The sequence below is a fragment of the Ceratotherium simum genome, chromosome 15 (assembly GCF_057802395.1).
Source record: "Ceratotherium simum simum isolate JZ-2026a chromosome 15, ASM5780239v1, whole genome shotgun sequence".
NCBI classification, from domain to species: domain Eukaryota; kingdom Metazoa; phylum Chordata; class Mammalia; order Perissodactyla; family Rhinocerotidae; genus Ceratotherium; species Ceratotherium simum.
The window spans coordinates 22,454,473-22,475,088 of record NC_141914.1 but is presented as its reverse complement, the minus strand read 5'-3'; the positions used below and the strand labels follow the sequence as shown (position 1 = coordinate 22,475,088).

At 33.1% G+C, this 20,616-nt stretch overlaps 1 protein-coding gene across 2 annotated transcripts in view; it reads right to left on the bottom strand.

Annotated features, from left to right (window-relative positions):
- STXBP5L (syntaxin binding protein 5L) overlaps nt 1-20,616 on the bottom strand; it is a 338,252-nt gene that overhangs the window by 109,791 nt on the left and 207,845 nt on the right. For both annotated transcript variants that reach the window (XM_087439668.1, XM_087439669.1), the window contains exons 15-17: nt 20,339-20,556; nt 18,114-18,286; nt 12,788-12,913 (exon numbers count right to left, since the gene is read on the bottom strand). In XM_087439668.1, the coding sequence (XP_087295794.1) occupies nt 12,788-12,913; nt 18,114-18,286; nt 20,339-20,556 (517 nt within the window). The remainder of the gene's footprint in view (nt 1-12,787; nt 12,914-18,113; nt 18,287-20,338; nt 20,557-20,616) is intronic.

Genomic DNA, 20,616 nt, shown 5'->3' with positions numbered 1-20,616 from the left:
AAAATTTTCAGCAAATTAGGATTAAAAGGCATCTTTGACAAGTCTAGAGCTCATGATATTCTTGATGGTGAAATATTGAATACTTTCCCCCTAAGGCTGGGAAGAAAGCAAAGTGTCCATTCTTACCATGTCTATTCAACGCTGTACTAAAAGTCCTAACCAGTGCAACAAGGCAAGAAAAAGAAATAAAGAGTGGAAAGTCAAAAGTAGAATTGATCCTATTCATAGAGACATGATTATCTATGTAGAAAATCTTAAGGAAACCACATGCAACTACTAGGACCAATAAGTGAATTAACAAGGTTATAAGATTCAAGTTAAATACACAAAAACACTGGAGTTTCTAAAAACCAGCAGTGAACAATTGGAAAACAAATTTAAAAATAATACTATTTAAAATAGCATCAACATATGAAATACTTCGGGATAAATTTAACAAAATATACGGAAGAACAGTATACTCGCAAACTACAGAACATTGCTGAGAGAAATGAAGATGCCAAATAAATGGAATACTATATCATGTTTATAGAGGGGAAGACTAAATAATATGAACATGCCAATTGGCCTCAAATTTTCTATGGATTCAATGTAACCCCATTCATAATCTCAGCAAGCTTTTTTGGATAAAATTGACAAGCTGATTCTAAAATGTATGTGGAAATTGAGGAGTCCAGCTCCTGGCTAAAAACCTTTGTGTGAGTTTTCAGGTCTCACCATAGGCAATTACAAAGGCTTTACCTGGCAGGCCTCTCAAGGGGAAAGCTGACCTCCTAAGACCAGACTTACTCTGGTCTTAAACTGCATTGGCCGTCTCTGAAGGAAGTTGCAGTCAAAGATTCAGGCCCGTTTTCTGGGCAGGTCATGTTTTTATGCCCATTTGCATTCCTAGCTCAAGTGCCTTCATTGCTAGGTCTACTTTTCTGAGGCCTGTGCAGAAGTCTTCTTCAAGCGCCTCTGCTGAGATATCCTTATTGGGGAAAGGGGGAGACTCTGAAGACACTTTTCCCCACTCTGACTCTGTACCCTATACTCTTCCACTCCTAGCCCTCCCCCCTCACCCTCTCCTTTGACCATAAGACTGCCAGAGCCTTTTGTTTGGGGCAACCTCAACAGTGAGAAGAACTCTATGCCTGAGCTGATCCACTTGACCCTCAACTGCTATGTTGTTCCGTGGAGGGAAAATAGAAGAGGGAGGAGTTCATGCTTTTTCCAGTTGTAGCTTCTTGCTTACACCTTCAAAGTAACTGATTAATGACTTAATTTTGGCTCACTGTTGTATTAATTAGCTACTCTGACACCTAACAGCTCAGCTGTGTTCCTGACAGGAATTCAAAAGACCTAGAATAGCCAGAACAATTTTGAAAAAGTGGAATAAATTTGAAGGACTTATGCTACCTGATTTTAAGACTTACTACAAAGCTACATTAATTAAGACAATGTGGTATTGGCATAGGGAGAAACATAGATTAATGGTGCAGAGTTGAGATTCCAGAAATAGACCCGCACTTGATTTTTGACAACCACCCCAAAAGAATTCAATGGAGAATAGAGGATCTTTTTATCAAATGGTACTAGAACAACTGAATTTATGTGGACAAAAGGAAACCAACTGTTTGTTACACATCATACTCAAAAATTAATTTGAGATTGATCACAGACCTAAACATAAATGCAACAGTTATACAACTTCTATTAAAACAACAACAACAAACAAACAACCTTGGGGTCGGCAAAGATTTCTTAAAAAGAACACAATAGGCAATTAACATAAAATAAAAAATCGGTAACTTAAGTTACTTCAAAATTAAAATCTTCTCATAAAAAGGCACCATGAAAAATAGATGCGTAAGTCAGAGATTGGGGGAAAATATTAGCAACACATATACTTAATAAAGGGACTTGAATACAGAATTTATTTTTAAAAACTTCTGCAGTCAACAATAAAAAGAAAAACAATTGAGTAAAAGATTTGAATGGATACTCCCTAAGGGAAGACACACAAATGATCAACAGACATGAAAAAAGTGCTCAACATCATTAGTCATCAGAAAAATACAAAATAAAACCACAATAAAATACTATTTCAGACCCTTTGGAAAGGCTAAAATTAAGAAGACTTACAACACCAAATTTATCAGTGAGGATGTGGAATAACCGAATGTTAACATACTGCTGGTTAGAATGTACACTGTATAAACTTTGAAAATTTTTGGATGTGTCTTATTAAAATTAAACATATTCTATTACCATGTAATTCCAATCCTAGGTATTTACCAATAGAAATGAAAGTACATGTCCCCCAAAATGTGTACAAGAATGTTAAGAGAAGCTTTATTTATAATAGCCTCCAAATAGAAATAACCCAATGTGCATTAATAGGAGAATGGATATACAAATTGTGATGTATTCATATACTGGTAAGCTTCCAAGCAATAAGAGAATTAGACACTCATTCATGCACACACATATATATATTCACATATATGGGAGAATACTATTTAGAAACCAATATCTGGCACACAAGCATACATAAAAATATATATATACACATACAAATATATATTTATAAATAAATATATACATATATACAGTATTTGAGTGTGTGTGTGTTTGTGTGTATGTGTGTGTATATATATATGTGTATATATGTGCCACATACTAGTTTCTAAATAACATTCTCCAATAATATTCTCTGGAATTCTCCAGAGTTCCTTGCAGAAAAGTTGATTTCAGGGCTAGGGTAAGGAATCTTAAGATAAACCTGGAACATCATATAGTACCAGAAAACAAGAACCTCCTTAAAAAAATGATGGGAACACATCAAAAGGACACAGAAGCCATCATGATGGGGTTCCATATGGCTAAATCTGGGATAATTTGAGCATCACAACAAATGACAGTAATAGATCTTAACTCACTGAATAAAACAGAAATCCATGATTCCCTACTGATGTAAATAAGCGAATAAATAAATATTTATATAGGATAGGAAGTTATGCTCTCTAACCAGTAAAACACTAATTAATAAATATAGGGAGAATAATGGAGTTAGAAAATCATCAACAGATGCTAAAACTAATGGGTGAAAGATTGATGAAGATGATGTTTACATAATTTCACATATCTCTCCATAAATGAATTACTATTTACAATGGGAAATAATAACTTTATAGTGGAGAACCTAGTGGACATCACCTTAACCAAGCAATCAAAATTAGCACCACTAATGTTAGCATAAACCATCATCTTGTACATTTTGAAATGATAAACTGAGAAAGATACTACCTTACTTCTGTGGTATACCTGCTAAAATGCTTAATTTGATTCTAACCATGAGAAAATATCAGACAAATTCAAACTGACGTACATTAAACAAAATGACTAGTCTGTACTCTTGAAAAATATCAAGGTCAAAAAACCCAAATAAATGCTGAGGAACTGTCCCAGATTAAAAGAGATTAAGAAATAAAAACTAAAAGCAATGTAAAATCCTGGATTTCATTCTGTTCTGGGAAAAACTAGTATAATTGATATTATTTGGACAAATACAGAAATTGAATATGTTCTGTGGAGTCAATAATAGTATTGAATCAAAGTAGAATTTTTTGATTTTAATAAATGTACTGTGCTTATGATGTAAAAGAATGTCCTCGTTCTTAAGAAACAGACACTGAAATGGTAAGATCAATTTTCAACTCTTAAATTTGTTATATTATCTTTCCAAGTTCAGAGAAAAATCCTCAGTTACTCACATTTTATTAAAAGCCTAATATGGAAATATACCCAAAAAAGTACAAGACATCAGATTTCAAAGGTTCTGACAAGAATCTATTCTAGAAGAAACTTCCTAAACAAAAGTGAGAAGTCCGCAATATATCTCTGATCATAGACTCAAATGGCAAGGAAAACAATTCAAGCTTTAAGGGTCTCACAGATTAATACAAACAAATTGGCTAAATTATTCCTAAATAATAATGTACAATAGGTTCCTCATCGTATTACTATTGGTAGACCATTCTCCATGGTCTGGGTCCTCTTAGTGAAGGCATTTATAGCCAAGTTAACAATGTTTGTATAAGGAGACATCCCAGGATAGTAAAGCTTAGAGGTAGCTCCCTCCCTGGAGATAATACAGGGTAGTAAAGATAAAGACCCTCCTTCACTTCCCCAGAGAAGATTTGCTTACATTCCAGAGTAAAGACAAGGTGTCTCTCTCCAGATGGGAGGAAGGACAGGTCACCAGCAGACCCATTTTCAGATCTGAGTTTTTAAAACTTAAGAGTTCTTCTTTTGTAATACCACTGTATATGCAGGTACCCTCTGTCCCTCACCATGTTACCCTGTTGGTGCTGAGGCTCAGGGAACTGATGCAAGATGTTGCTCTAGCTGCTGTTTTTGCTGTTCATGATAAACTACCTTTGTCTCTGAGCCAGAGGCCTGTTTTCTGTCAATAAATAAACACACAAAAGTGTGGCAGGCTAATTAACTAGCTTGTAAGAGGGAACAATCTCAGACCCTGCACAGTTTCTGACTTAACAGTTGCCCCTTGGTAAATTCTTCAAAAGAGTAGAACAGTCAATAATCAATGGAAAAACAGGACTACTCAGCTAAACTTGATTACATTGATCCTTGGGATTTATTCTCCCACTTAGACTTAGGCCAAGTAGGATATCAGACAGTAAGTGATTTTCAAATATTTTTTATAATAATTGTGATTATTTTCATGTTTTTGTCCTTCTTTGATATCTAATGTCAGGTACTCAAATGTTGCTACAAAGCCATTGTCCTGGGGCACAATTCAACTAATAATCTGCTTCACAAAGAGGCTGAGGCTCTCATGATCAGCCAGCTTAGGAAATGAGTTTGACCAAAAGGATGGAATTGAGAATTCTAACCAAAAAATGGTACAGATCTGGCATAACGCAGATGGAAGTATTCCTAAATGATGACAAACATAATACAGAAAATGTCTTTGACATATACGTCACAAATTAAACAGCTAAGGTCTTCTGGAGAAGCCATAAATAACTAAAACTGTTTTAGTTGATGATTCATACAGCTGCCCAAGAGCAAATACCCTGACTGGTCTCTTTGTTATCTGCTAACTCATTAGCATCTTACCCAATGAAAGGAAAACACAAAGTTCATTATTTAGAAAGCATCTGTGATTTTTCTTTCTCTGCTTTTTCTTTTTCTTATATGTAAATTCTGTTTTTGTATTTGTTAGAAAAAAATCACCTATTATTGGTTTACTCTGTATTCAAGTAAATAACATGGTAATAATTAACTATGTCTTTGAGTTATTCTTTGACAGGTGGTAATAAAGCACTGTTCTTTCTAGCCCTGGGATACTACACTGTCTCTTGCTGTTTCTCTACATCCTAGATAAATAATCCATTACTTAAAAAATCCTCAAATTATCCTATTTTCAATATGTCATGTGTATCCTGCTCTGAGCCTAAAAGATACATTTTATATTTGTTAATACATTTAATCCTCTCAACATTTTATCCTCATTTCACAGGTAAGGAAACTGAGCACAGAAAGCTTAAGTAACTTTTCTAAGATCCAACAGCTAGAAAGTAGCAGAATTAGGATTTGAATCCCAAAGAATCTGCCTCTAGCGTTTATGCTCTTTAACACTACAGATTTTCTCAGTTAAAAAAAAAACAGAGCTCTCCACTAACTCTAACCATCAAGCTCTATGGTTCTGTATCCTCTGGAAATTATGGGAAGAAGAAGAGCTGATAATAACAGAGCTGACTCAACATAATTCCTTTTATCTTTAGAATAAAAGTGAAATAATCACATTTAATCTTCTCATTAGATTCCTTCAATGACTTTGATTTCTCAACCTCTTTTTTCCACACATTTTGTTCTCTCAGTTACCTTGTTGCATTCTATCAATTTCTATATTTACTCTTCTTAATGACTTTCAAGTCACAGTATATTATACACCTCCATTATTACATACCCTGACTAGAATATAAATTGAATAAGGGCAGGAATTTTTTCCCCTGCATTCTAGGGAGTGATGCATTCTAGGGAGTGAGTATTTTCAGAGGTCCAAGTTTTTCTAACCATTTCTGGTACCTAATGATTCTCACCAACTCACATCCCTAAACCCCTAAGGAAGGTGTTTTTCAGAGGCACAGCACCAAGTTTTCTTGTTGTTTATTTTTTTAAGTTTTAAAAATTATACTTGAAATATTCTTACTTTAAAAAATTCAAACAATAAAACATAAAAGTCCCCGTTAATCAACCCACTATATGCCAATCCCCTTTTCACAGATTACTGCCATTAACAGTTTTGTTTATCTCTTTTTTGCCCTTTTTCTATGTTTTAACAAGCACATATTTTTGTTCTATAACTTTCTTGTTTTCACAATATGTCTAAGAGATATTTCCTTATTTGTGTTCTTTAACTATTGCATTGTATTCTATGGTACAAAAATAACGTTTTTAGAAAAGTATCTTCTTATTTATAGACATTTACAGAGGTGGCAAATATTTCGCTATTACATATAATGACACAAGGAAGATCCTTCTACAAAATTGTGTATAAGTGAGAGTCTCCAGAAATTGTAAAAATTTCAGTAAGATTAGAATTTCAGGGTCAAAAGATACATTTGGTTTTATTTTAAAAGATATATATGCATATGAAAGGATCCATTTCCTCATATTCTTGTTAACAGAAAATATTAGCAATCCTTAAAAATTTGCCCACATAATGGACAAAAATTTCTATTTTGTTATTTTATTTTTTCCTTGTTACTAGTAAAGTTTAGAATTTTTTCATGTTTATTGGCCATTTGTTTTTCTTCTGTGAACTGCCTGTGTATATACTTTGCTTATTTTTTGATTGGGTTATTTTTTTCTTATCAATGTGTAGGAATTTTAAAAATGTATTTTGCATTTTTATATTATAGCATATTAGAGATAAAAAAATGTTGCATAGTGTAAATAATATCCTGAATCTTGATTTTTTTAACTTGACTATATATTTTGGTAATTATTCTACGGAAACTCACAGGAAGCTAATTTTTTAAATGGCTTCACAAACAACCCAATTAAAAAATGGGCAAAAGACCTGAACAGACATTTCTCCAAAGAAGATATACAGATGGCCAACAGACACATGAAAAGATGTTCAAAATCACTAACTATCAGGGAAATGCAAATCAAAACTACAATGAGATATCACCTCACGCCCGTCAGAATGGCTATAATTAACAAGACAGGAAACAACATGTGTTGGAGAGGTTGTGGAGAGAAGGGAACTCTCATACACTGCTGGTGGGAGTGCAAACTGGTGCAGCCACTATGGAAAACAGTATGGAGATTCCTCAAAAAATCAACGATAGAACTACCATATGATCCAGCTATTCCACTGTTGGGTATTTATCCAAAGAACTTGAAAACACCAACTTGCAAAGGTACATGCACCCCTGTGTTCATTGCAGCCTTATTCACAATAGCCAAGACTTGGAAGCAACCTAAGTGCCCATCAAGGGACGAATGGATAAAAAAGCTGTGGTATATATACACAATGGAATACTACTCAGCCATAAGAAACGATGAAATCCAGCCATTTGTGACAACATGGATGGACATTGAGGGCATGATGCAAAGTGAAATAAGTCAGAGGGAGAAGGTCAAATACCGTATGATTTCCTTCATTAAGTAGTAAATAACAACAATAAACAAACACATAGGGACAGAGATTGGATTGGTGGTTACCAGAGGGGAAGGGGGGAGGGAGGAGGGTGAAAGGGATAATTGGGTACATGTGTGTGGTGATGGGTTATAATTAGTATTTTGGTGGTGAACATGATGTAATCTATGCAGAAATAGAAGTACAATGATGTACACCTGAAATTTTTACAATGTTATAAACCAATGTTACTACAATAAACAAAAAATTAAAAAAAAAAAAATAAATAAAATAAATGGCTTCACAATATTTGTGTGTACTCTAATTTATTTACCTAGAACTTTGTTGATGGACAATTAGGTTGCTTCTAGTCTTTTTGTATTAATAATACAACAATGAATATCCTTCATAAGTTACTTTGCACTCAAATACTGAGTATATTTATGAAATAAGTTTCTAAAAATAAAATTAATTATTTAAAAACAATTTTCTTCATATTTTACTCTTTTATTCAAGTATAACATACAAAAATATAAGTGTACATAATTGTACACTTCAGTGAATTATTGTGAACAACCCCATGTAACTAACATCAGGTCAAGAAATAGAATGTTACCAGTAGCTGCCTCATGCTCCTCCCAATTATTACTCCTCTCTCCTCCCCTAGAATCTGATTTCCTATACCAAAATTCAGTTTTGCTTGTTTTTGATAGATGTTTGGCTTCTTTCTTATATATTGTTGCATGTAAATGTAGTTCATTCATTTTCATTGCTGTAGAATTCACTGGATTAATATGCTATAATTTATTTATTCAGTCTACTCTGATGGACATTTGATTATTGGTAATTTGGGACTATTATAAATATAATACTACCATTGCAAATAATGCTACTGTCTTTTGGTGCACATGTACTTACATTTCATTGGGTATATACCTAGAAATGAAACTTTTGCGTTGCGGGGTATGCAGATATATGTATGCTAAAATGAAGTAAATAAGGCTAACAATTTTATAAAGTAGATTCATCAATTTACCCTCAGCAATAGTGTATGAGAATTCCTGCTACTAAATATCTTTGAAAACACTACCAATATTACAAATGGGGTTGTGTACCTTTTCATATATACATGAAAATATATTTGTCATTTAGATATCCTATTTTGTGACATTTGTTCAAATTTCTTCTTCATTTTTTTCTACTGAGTTGTTTTGTCTTTTTCTGATTGATGATTCATGAGACTCTTTTTACACTCTGGATATGAGACTATTGTCAGATGCAATTAATCCAAATATTTCTTCCTTGTCCTGCCATTTCACTCTCTTAATGATGCCTTTTTCCAAGTTCTTAACGTTTTCTTTTATGGTTAATACTTTTTGAGTAATGTTGAAGAAATATTTCTTTAACTTAAGCATTAGGAAGATATTTTCTTATAATATCTTCTAGAATCTTTGTGTACAGTGGGAAAAAAGAGTCAAATTTCATTTTTTTATATAATTATTCAATTGACTTTGTATTATTTATTGGGGGGAAAAAACAGTCATTTCCTCCATTCATCTGAAGAACCAATTTACCTATATATGCCTGGATCTATTTCTGAGCTCTTTATCCTGTCCTTTGGTCTATTTGCCTACCTATTTTGTGCCAATAAAAACACTGTCATGACTAATATAGCTTTATTTAATAAGTCTTGTCTTCTAGTAGAGCAAATCTTTTAACTCTGTTTTTCTTCAATACTGTCTTAGCTAATTGTGGCCCTTTGCATTTCTCTATGAGTTTTAGAACCAGCTTTAAATTTCAAGGAAAAAAATCTGCTGAAATTTATATTGGTATTGTGGTATATCTATAGATCAATTTGTGAAAAACTGACATCTTTATAGTATTACTGAATTTTCCATTCCATCATTTAGGTTCTATAATTTAAGTTTTATAGTTTTCTGTATAGAGGTCTTGAACATCTTTTATTAGATGCATTCCTAGATCTTTTATTATTTTTACTGTATTGTAAATGTAATCTTTATTTTTATGCAATTTTAGTTTCTATTTTTTAAGTATATGGACTTACATATACTTTTTACATTGACTTCATATCTAGCAATTTTGTTAAACTCAATGACTAATTCTGATAATTTATCTGCTGACTATTTAGATGCTTTACATACACAATCATAATTTTTTTTCCATTTCCTTCTTTTCTAATCCATATAACTTCTATTTATTTTCCTCCTATATTGCTCTGGCTAGGTCCTCCAGCACAATGTGAATAGAAGTGGTGATAGCAGCTGTTCTCGTCTTGTTTTCAACATTGTATGAATGATATTTGCTGCCATGTATCAGATTAAGGAAATTTCCTTCTTGTTTAAGTTAGTTAACTGTTTCTTTTTAAATCATGAATAGATGTTGAATTTTATCTAATGTTTTTGCTTTTTGCATTTTATGGCTTAATCATATGGTTTTCTACTTTATCCTGTTAATGTGATGAATTACACCGGTTTATTTCAAATGTTAAATGTTGCATTCCTGTTGTAAACCAAACTTGGTTATGATATGTAATTTTTTACTGCTATATTTATATTTTGGTTGGAATTTTTGCATCTATGTTCATGCATGATATAAACTTATAATTTTCACTTTTTGTAATACCCTTTTCAAGTTTTGGCATCAAGTTATGTGGGGCTCATAAAATGAGATGAATATGATTTTTTCTTTCAAAATTCTCAGAAAAATTTTGTATAATACTGATATTACTTATTCCTTAAAACTTTAGTAGAATTTATATGGGTAGCCACTTGAGCTGGAGTTTTTTGGCAGGTGAATATGTCTATGAGGCAGGTGTCCAAGCTGTCTTTCTCAGACAAGTGTAGGTTCGTCAGAGGCTCTGTAGTGATTGTCACCCCCACAGTTACTTTACATGGGAAGTATGCTCTTTAACTGACTTATTCTAACAAGCTTCAGCTTCCCAACCTGGAAATATACCTTCATAGCCTCTTAATTTTGCCATCCCTTTGCCTTTGTAGGTCAATCTCTTGAGTAGGAAACACTGAAAATGGCTTGTGCTCGGCCATCTTGCATGGTAACTTCTTGGGCTAGAGGACAAGCATATATTTCTGCCATACAAAATAACAGGATTATCGGCTGTCCCACACTCCCTTCCTCTCCTCCCTTCCTGCCAGCTTTCCTACCAAAGAATTTTTCAGTCAAGAAGCAAGCTCCTAATATCTATGTTCATATACATCTTCCACCCCCCAAACACTTCAGGAATACAAGATAAGATTTTATTTTAGTCCCCCTGTCAGGCGGCTTCAAAGAGTTCTTTTAGAGCTCACCAGACTTAGCTTAGGGGCAGACTGAGAAGTATAGAAATAGAGCAAAATATATTTATAAAATGTATTATTTGATAAAAGATAATTCCAAATTTAGAGGAAAAAGAAAAGGATTAAGGAAGTGGTATTGGTACAACTCATAGTCATCAGGAAAGAAATATAGTTTAATCCCTATTTCATACCTTATACCTAAATAAATTCCAGATAAATACTTAAATATATTACAGAAGCAATATATTAGAAGAAAATAAAATAATTTTTATTATCTTGAAGTGAGGAAGGCTTTTCTAAATATGACACAAAATCTAGATCCATAAAAGAAGAAAAAAATAGAATTACTTAAAATTTTTTTTAAATTTATGCATGGAAAAAACCATCCTAAACAGTCAGAAAGCAAACAAAAGCAAGGAAAATATTTATAAGTTACATCACAGAGAAAGCTAACTTTCCTACTACCTAAGTAGTTTTCACAAAACTATAAGAGAAAGACCAACAACTCTACAGAAAAATGGACAAAGAATATAAACAGAAATGTCACAGTTCAGGAAAATGTGTTCAATGCCACTTACGATGTGAGAAAAGTCTAGTAATATTACAATAACATACTTCCTCTTAACAAAATGACAGGGATTAAAAGTTTGGTTATATACTACTGTTAGACAGGTTGTGGGGAATCAGGCATTCTCAAACATCGCTGGTGGGAATATAATTTGGCACAATTTCTATGGAGGGCTATAACCTAGGACTAAGAATTAATTAGAATTAAATTAGCTCTTAAAGGAAATACAATCCAACTTTCAAAGATAGGATGTATGATTGGATTATGTTGTTCTAAGCCTTCTACTGCCTCTTAGCTTAGCCTGTCAGAGGAAATGTAAGTACTTTTTGGAGGATGATAAACTTCATTTAAAACCTTAAATTATTTCTATAATGTTTATACAGTCATGTGCTGCAAAACAAGGTTTCAGTCAATGACGAGCTGCATATACCATATTGGTCCCATAAGATTAGTAAAGCCTAGGTGTGTAGTAGGCTATACCATCTAGGTTTGTAAAGTACACTCAATAATGTTTGCACAATGACAAAACTGTTTAAGGACACATTTATCAGAACATATCCCCATCATTAAGTGACTCATGACTGTATGTATGATGGTATACAATGCTCATATAATGTTCAATTACAAAAAAAATAAACAAAACCAAAAAGCAAACCTAGGTTATATGAAGACAATATAATGTGACCAAAAACCAAGACAAATAATAAACTAGATACCAGACTTGGAGTTATCAAACACATATTTAAAGTAACCATATTCAACATTTTCAAGGAAGTAAAAGAAAAGAATGATAATTTAGGAAGATGACAGGAAGCTTTAAAAAGAACCAAATGCAAGGTCTAAAACTGAAAATAACTGAAATTGAACTCCATGGGTGGATCTACCATCAGATTAGAGACAGTTGAAGAGAAAATTAGTGAACTCTAAAAGATAAGTCAGAAGAAAGTATCCAAAATGAAACACAAGAAGGAAAAGGATAGAAAATATAAAAAATAAAAAATGTAATTGTAATAACATCCTAACAACATTAAAAGTGGGAATATTATCACAAGTTTGACATCAAGAAAGAACAAATAACCACAGTTTATATTTAAATCATTATTTTTCTTATACCATTTCCAATCTAATAAAAATCCAGATAAGGGCTTCTTTCCATTTTTAGGACTTCACTTAAGTATTTTAAAAGAAACATTTAAATACATCAAACATATGAGATAAATAATACAAATTAGAACGTTAGCTACTTACATTCCATACGCTGAGCTTACAGCAAGACTAGTAATCTGTTGGGGAGGTTCACCATCCACCCACACCAACTGAATAACAAGTTCTGCTTGATACCCTGGAGGCATCCGCACTGGTCGTGTCTTAACACTAGAAGAAAAAGAAAAAGTAGTTCTATCACATACAGTTTAAGTAAGTATGCTCATGCTTATCTTCAGAATTTACATAGAATCTTCTTACAGAAATATACAACACCAGACATTGAGGGCAGTATGCAGGTGAACAGTGTCTTCTAGTTTTCTCAAAATACATCAAGCCACTTGTGATTCCTTAGTTTTTTCTTTCAGGAGTTTTCAGTCAGTCAGGTCCACAACTCCAACTGGCCTTTATCACTTTTTTCCTTTTGAGGATAGTATTTTTAACATTTAATTATTTTTCTTATATAATAATTGTTACATATATGAATATAACTCATAATGCATAACAATAAAAAGAATGACCATTAATCTCCCACCCAACTTAAGAGTTCAACATATCCAAAACCCGAATTCCTTCTAAATTTGCTCCACCTGCAGGCTTCTATATTCCATTTGATAGCAACTCCTATCTTTCCAGTTATTCGGTTAAAAAACCTTTAAAGTCATCCTTGACTAATATCCATCTCTTGTACCTCACATTCAATCAATTATCAAATGCTGTTGGTGCTACCTGCAAAATATATCCAAAATCTGACCACTTTTTTACTTCTCTACTGCTACCATCCTAATTACAGTTGACAAAAATACAGGATATTCACTTAAATCTGAATTTCAAATAAACAATAAATAAGTTTTTTTTTTTTTTACTGTAAACATGTCCCGTGCAATATTTGGGATATACTGATACTAAAAAATGTTCACTGTTTATGTGAAATTCAAATTTAAATGGGTATCCTGTATTTTTATTGGCTGAATCTTCCAGCTCTTAATATCATCTCTATTTAGCTGCAATAGCCTCCTTACTGATCTCCCACCTTCTAGCCTTCCCTTCCACCCTAAAATCCATTTTCAACATAGCCACCGAAGTGATGAATTTAAAATTTAAGTTTGATTATGTCACTTCTTTATTCATCACCCTATAATGACTTCCCGTTTAATTAAGAATAAAAGCCAATGTCCTCCAATGGCCTATAATGGGCCCTGTATTACCTATCTCACTTCATCTTTTACTACGCTCCCCATTACATCCACCTTGTTCCCTTTGTTCTGCCTACACTGACCTCCTTATATGCCAGGCACTTTAAGTCTTTTGCTCTAGCTGTGCCTTCTGCCTGGAACACTTTTCCACCAGATAGTCTTCAGCCAGCTCCCTCATCTATTTTTTGTTTAAATATCACCCACTTAATGATGCTTATCATGACCACCCGTTTTATACACTAGGAGGCACAAAGGCAAAAAAAAAAAGTCAAATAATTGCATAAATGTGAATATTGATAAGAACTGTAATACTGCCAAAAATGAAGAGTTGGCTAGTTTAAATGCTTATTTATGAGCTAAGGTATATGGAAATCTAAATCCAGCAAAGGAAAGTCATTTAGGGATGGATGCCAACACGTAATTTAGCAAAGCATGGATTATATCAACTCAAGAACCACTTGTAAATGATGTGATGCACAGAATAACATATTTAGATCAGTTCTGCTGCTTGGTCCCTAGAAGGTTATATACATAATGTAGGATTATATTGATTTTTTTCCCTTTGGTTCTCTTGATTACCCTTAAGATTGTCTCTGCTACTTTTTAAGTTAACATTAAATGCTTCAACACTTGTTACTGCTTACTTCATCTTCACTACCAGATTTTTGTTGATTTCACTAGTTTTTCTCTCTTATCCTTTTCTTTTAAATTTTAAAAATTTTATAGAAAAATATTTAGGTCATTTGAGGACCCACACTTTAATGACTGGTCTTCTTAGTTAATAAACAAATCAACCTACAATGATTTCTTGAGCTTTGTAGAACTGCTTGCTCTCTTTCCGGTTTTCATTTTAATAAAAATCAATTACATGAAGCTAAGTGATATGAAGGGAAAATTAAATATGTGAAATTATAAGATTATGAAAGTTTCCCATTTGCTAAAATTTTATGATGATGTTTCCTCTTCGTAGATTTTCCTACCAGTAATGCCAGCTTATATTTCCTTTTCTTACTTCCCAAGAAAATTTTTTGGGAAAAATCAATGATTACAAAGTATAGCAACTGCTAAGTGTATGGTAAACTGATTTTGCTCCTGAAATCTTATCTTTAAATTTTCCGAAAGTGTTTTCATAAGAAATGAAAAAATTAGTTGTCTCAAGTTCCTTGAGTAGCAGATTCAGATTTAAGCATACTTTGTTTTATTGCACTTCGCTTTAGTGTGCTTCACGGATACTGTGTTCTTTGCATATTGAAGGTTTGTGGTAACCTTGTGTTGAGCAAGTCTATTGGCACCATTTTTCTAAGATCATTTGCTCACTTCATGGCTCTGTGTCACATTTTGGTAATTCTCACAACATTTCAAAGTTTTTCGTTATTATGATATTTGTTATGGTGATCTGTAATCAGTGATTTTGATGTTACTATTGTAATTGTTTTGGGGCGTCACACACTGCGTCCATATAAGACGGAGAACTTAATAAAGGTGTGTGTTCTGACTGCTCCACTGACTGGCCATTCCCTGTATCTCTCCCTCTCCTCAGGTCTACCTATTCCCTGAGACACAACAATACTGAAATTAGGCCAATTAATAACACCACAATGACCTCTAAGTGTTCAAGTGAAAGGACGAATCTCATGTCTCCCACTTTAAATCAAAAGCTAAAAGTGATTAAGCTCAGTGAGGAAGGCATGTCAAAAGCCAAGACAGGCCAAAAAGTTGTGAACGCAAAGGAAAAGTTGTTGAAAGAGATTAAAATTGCCACACCAGTGAACATATGAATGATAAGAACGTGAAACAGCCTTATTGCTGCTATGGAGAAAGTTTTAGTGGTCTGCATAGAAGATCAAACCAGCCACAACATTCCCTTAAGCCAAAGCCTAATCCAGAGCAAGGCCCTGACTCTCACCAATTCTGTGAAGGCGAGGAAGTTGCAGAAGAAAAGTTTGAAGCTAGCAGATTGGTTCATGAGGTTTAAGGAAAGAAGCCACTCCATAACATAAAAGTGCAAGGTGAGGCAAGAAGTGCTGACATAGAAGCTATAGCAAGTTATCCAGAAGATCTAGCTAAGATAATTAATGAAGGTGGTTACACTAAACAACAGATTTTTCAATGTAGACAAAACAGCCTTATAGTGGAAGGAGATACCATCTAGGACTTTCATAGCTAGAGAGGAGAAGTAAATGCCTGGTTTCAAAACTTCAAAAGCTGGTGGCTTTAAGTTGAATGCAATGCTTATTTACCATTCTGAAAATTGTAGGGCCCTTAAGAATTATGCTAAAGCTACTCTGCCTGTGCTCTATAAATGGAACAACAAAGCCTGGATGACAGCACATTTGTTTACAACATGGTTTACTGAATATATTAAGCCTACTGTTGAGATCTACTGATCAGAAAAAAAGATTCCTTTCAAAATATTACTGCTCACTGACAATGCACCTGGTTACCCAAGAGCTCTGATGAAGATGTACAATGAGATTAATGTTGTTTTCATATCTGCTAACATAACATCCACTCTGCAGTCCATGGATCAAGTAGTAATTCGGGCTTTCAAATCTTATTAAACAAATACATTTTGTAAGACTATAGCTGCCATAGATAGTGACTCCTCTGATGGTTCTGGGCAAAGTAAACTAAAACTTTCTGGAAAGGATTCACCATTCTAGTTGCCATTAAGAACATTCATGATTCATGGGAAAAGTTCAAAATATCAACATTAACAGGAGTTTGGAAGAAGTTGATTCAAACCCTCATGGATGATTTGGAGGGGCTCAAGACTTTAGAGGAGGAAGTAACTGTAGATATGGTAGAAATAGCAAGAGAACTGGAATTAGAAGTGGAGCCTGAAGATGTGACTGAATTGCCATAATCTCATGATACTTTAATGGATGAGGAGTTTTTTCTTATGGATGAGCAAAGTTTCTTAAGATGAAATCTACTCCTGGTGAAGATGCTATGAAGACAGTTGAAATGACAACAAAGGATTTAGAATATCAGATAAACTTAGTGGCTGGGTTTGAGAGGATTGACTCCAATTTTGAAAAAAGTTCTACTCTGGTAAAATGCTATCAAAGAGTATTGCATGCTACAGAGAAATTGTTTGTGAAAGGAAGAGTCAATCGACACAGCAAACTTCATTGTCTTATTTTAAGAAATTGCCACAGCCACCCCAACCTTCAGCAACCACTACCTTGATCAGTCAGCAGCTATTAACATCAAGGCAAGACTCTCTGCCTAGCAAAAAGATTACAATTCGCTGAAGGCTCAGATGATGGTTAGCATTTTTTAGCAATAAAGTATTTTTTAATTAAAGTATGTATATTGTTTTTTAGATAACACTATTGCACACTTAATAGACTACAGTATAATAAACATAACTTTTATATGCACTGGGAAACCAAAAAATTCATGTGACTTGCTTTATTGCTGTAGTCTGGAACCAAACCTACAGTATCACTGAGGTGTGCTGGTATTTTCATATGAGGCTCAGAGAAATTCCTTGTTTAGGCTCAATTCTCCAACCAGCTAATACTAAAAACTTTTGGTTTGATGATGTAGAAGCAGTAATTGGTAATTTAAGGAAACTGCATTCTTTCATACCCTATTACTAAAAGGCATAAAAACAATTAAGATAATATTACTATGGGCTTGATTAAGTTTTATTTGATAATAACACTAAACTTTGTTTAGATATACCGAGAGAATATAATTTATTACCAAATAGCATCAGTTAAAAGAAAGAAAGAAATATTGAGCAATATCCTAGCAATCATGAGAGAAACCCTTTTTTCTACCATAGTATTCTTGTAGTAGATAGTAAACCTGGCTTTCTTTTTGATTCCAAGAAAGCGGAATAAATTCCCCAAATATACTTTTTCAATTGGGAACTACTAAGCAAGTGGTCAAGTTTCTGCCCTGCCAAATGTCTTCCCATTCTATCAAAGCCATGTTTTCTTTAGGGTCCTTCACGGAAAGAAATATATGAATTAGTAACAAAGAATGAAAATATTGTGTCCCCTTCATGGATATTCAAAGAAAAGACCAGGATACCCTTTGGTGGATTGTAGGTTACTTGACAACAACTTAATGAGAGACAAAAATGATTTTATTTGACACAGTTTCAAATAATTATAGGATTAATATGTAAAATTGTTCTAAAATTTGGTAGCGACTCTTACTTGAGGCATGGGATACTGTCCTTTGTTACTCCTTCACTAGCCACAGTGGTAGTGCTTCCGGAAAGACTCCTTGAAGAAGGAAGCTGAGATGAGAGATCTGGAAATGGAGGACTTGTTTCGGGTTCTGGGGTAATAATATCTTCAACATCATACTGAAGTCGTACCTCTAATGACTTAAAAAAAATCAAGTTTTAATTTAAGTCATAATAATAAATAATCACATTAAAACATCTAGTCATAATAATAAATAATCACATTAAAATATCTGATAATTTTTTGGTAATTCATTATTTTTTCAGGTTAATAAGTTCAATTTCAATTTATAGTAAAGCTGAGATATTTTAAACTGAATTAAATAGTGAATTACATGGATATCCAATGACATTCACAAAAAATATAAAATTTGTTAATTCTTCAGAATTGTAAGAAAAATATCTTCTAGTGGAGATAAAGTTTTTATATAGTAAATATTTCTTAATATAAAGTATAAATTACAATTCCATATATGATAAATAAAAGGAGAAATTGGTCATGGTTATTCTAATGAAAGAAGTTAAACTGGACAAATCGCTTTTTGTACGTCTTTTTAGTTTTAAAAAAACCTTCATTCGATTTTGACTTTGAATTAATTCAGTAAAAATTTTCCAAAATAAATTCCATATTTTTGTTTGTTTCATTAGCTTAGCTCTTACTTGTTTAATTTCATTAGCTTGGTCAGAACTGCTTAATGAAAAACAGATAACTTATATTCAAATAAAAAGGTGATCAGAAACCTTTTTTTAAACTAAAAATGTTTAAAAATTAAGTACTTTATGAATGCATTCAACGCTTTAAATAAAATTGATTTTATAACAAACATTTGTTTTCCGATGTAAAGCATTTTTGAGGTTGAAAACAACTGCTTACAAAACATATCATTATGGGGTGGTGAATACAGCAATATTACCGAAATGACTGTCATAATTATCATAAACCTACAAAGAACGTCTTGTGACAATAACAATTACCAATTATTAAGTGCTTAACTATACTTAGACACTATGCTAGTGACTATATGATCATCACAAGAACTGTAAGAAATTGGCATTATTATTTCTAGTTTATTATTACTTTCCTTTTTCCATTTTATTTATACAGGAAATTACATGGGTGATAAAACTGAGTCTGACTCTGCTACAAACTAATGGAGCCTTGTGATTTGCTCAGTCACAGAAGTATTCACTGGTAAGGCCAGAATTAAAACCTAGGCTTATCTGACTCCAAAGCTTGGAATTTTAACTAACGTACTTTAAAGGGATAATACCTGATTTCAGCTGTCAAGGTAAAAACGGTTATATACAGCCCTTTAGTAGATAATCTTTATTTTCTGATAAAATGACAAAATGGACTGGGTAGAGAAGACCCATTATCTATACGTGACTTAATTTAGATTTATTTTATCCCAGGAAAGCATCACTATTTTGAACAAAAATTATTTCATTAGTTTTAAAGTTAAGATTAGATAAGGCAGCCTCATAATTATTTCTACCTTATAAAAAATGTTGCTACATAGAAAATAATTAAAAATAATCTTATTGTAGTTGAGAAATAATAACTTAACGGCAATTAATTGACAAGAAAAGACAAACTTTAAAAAATTTAATAAAGATATAGAACAAAGCCTGCATTAATTTGACATCTGTACATAAAATAAATCAGTTTTTGTCTGTATAAAACCTATAGGCATACTCCATCCTATCTTATAATCCTAAATTTTTATAGAGAACTGTTTTTGTCATTTTAAGCCAAACTATTTTTTAATATGTTATACTAAGTAACAAGAATAATTAAAAACCCTATGAATTTCGGGGCCGGCCCGGTGGCGCAAGTGGTTAAGTGCGCGCGCTCCGCTGCGGCGGCCTGGGGTTCGCAGGTGCGGATCCCAGGCACGCACCGATGCACTGCTTGTCAGGCCATGCTGTGGCGGCGTCCCATATAAAGCAGAGGAAGATGGGGCACGGATGTTAGCCCAGGGCCAGTGTGCCTCAGCAAAAAGAGGAGGATTGGCATCGGATGTTAGCTCAGGGCTGATCTTCCTCACAAAAAAAAAAAAAAAAATCCTATGAATTGGATTACTGGCCACATACTGCATTCTTGATGGCTTAAAACCATACAAACTAGCTAACTATGATAATTGCTCTCTTTTAATAACTTTAAGTGTAAAAGTTAAATTTTAAATGACTTACCACTATTTCTGTTGTAATTTCATGTCTGCTGAATTTATAAATTATGACATATGCAGACACTCCTGATACACAGAATATTCTGCTTTCTGGACACCAGTAAATCATCTGAACAGCATATGGATCTTCCTCCACAATTTCACATGTTTGTTTTCCTTCTCCTACTTTCTGTTTTTCAAACACTTTTGAAGTTTTTAGCTTGTACAGCATTTGCAGAGTTACTATAAGATATTGAAGAAGAGTTATCTTCTAATTTGAACTTAATTCTTAGATTTGTTAAA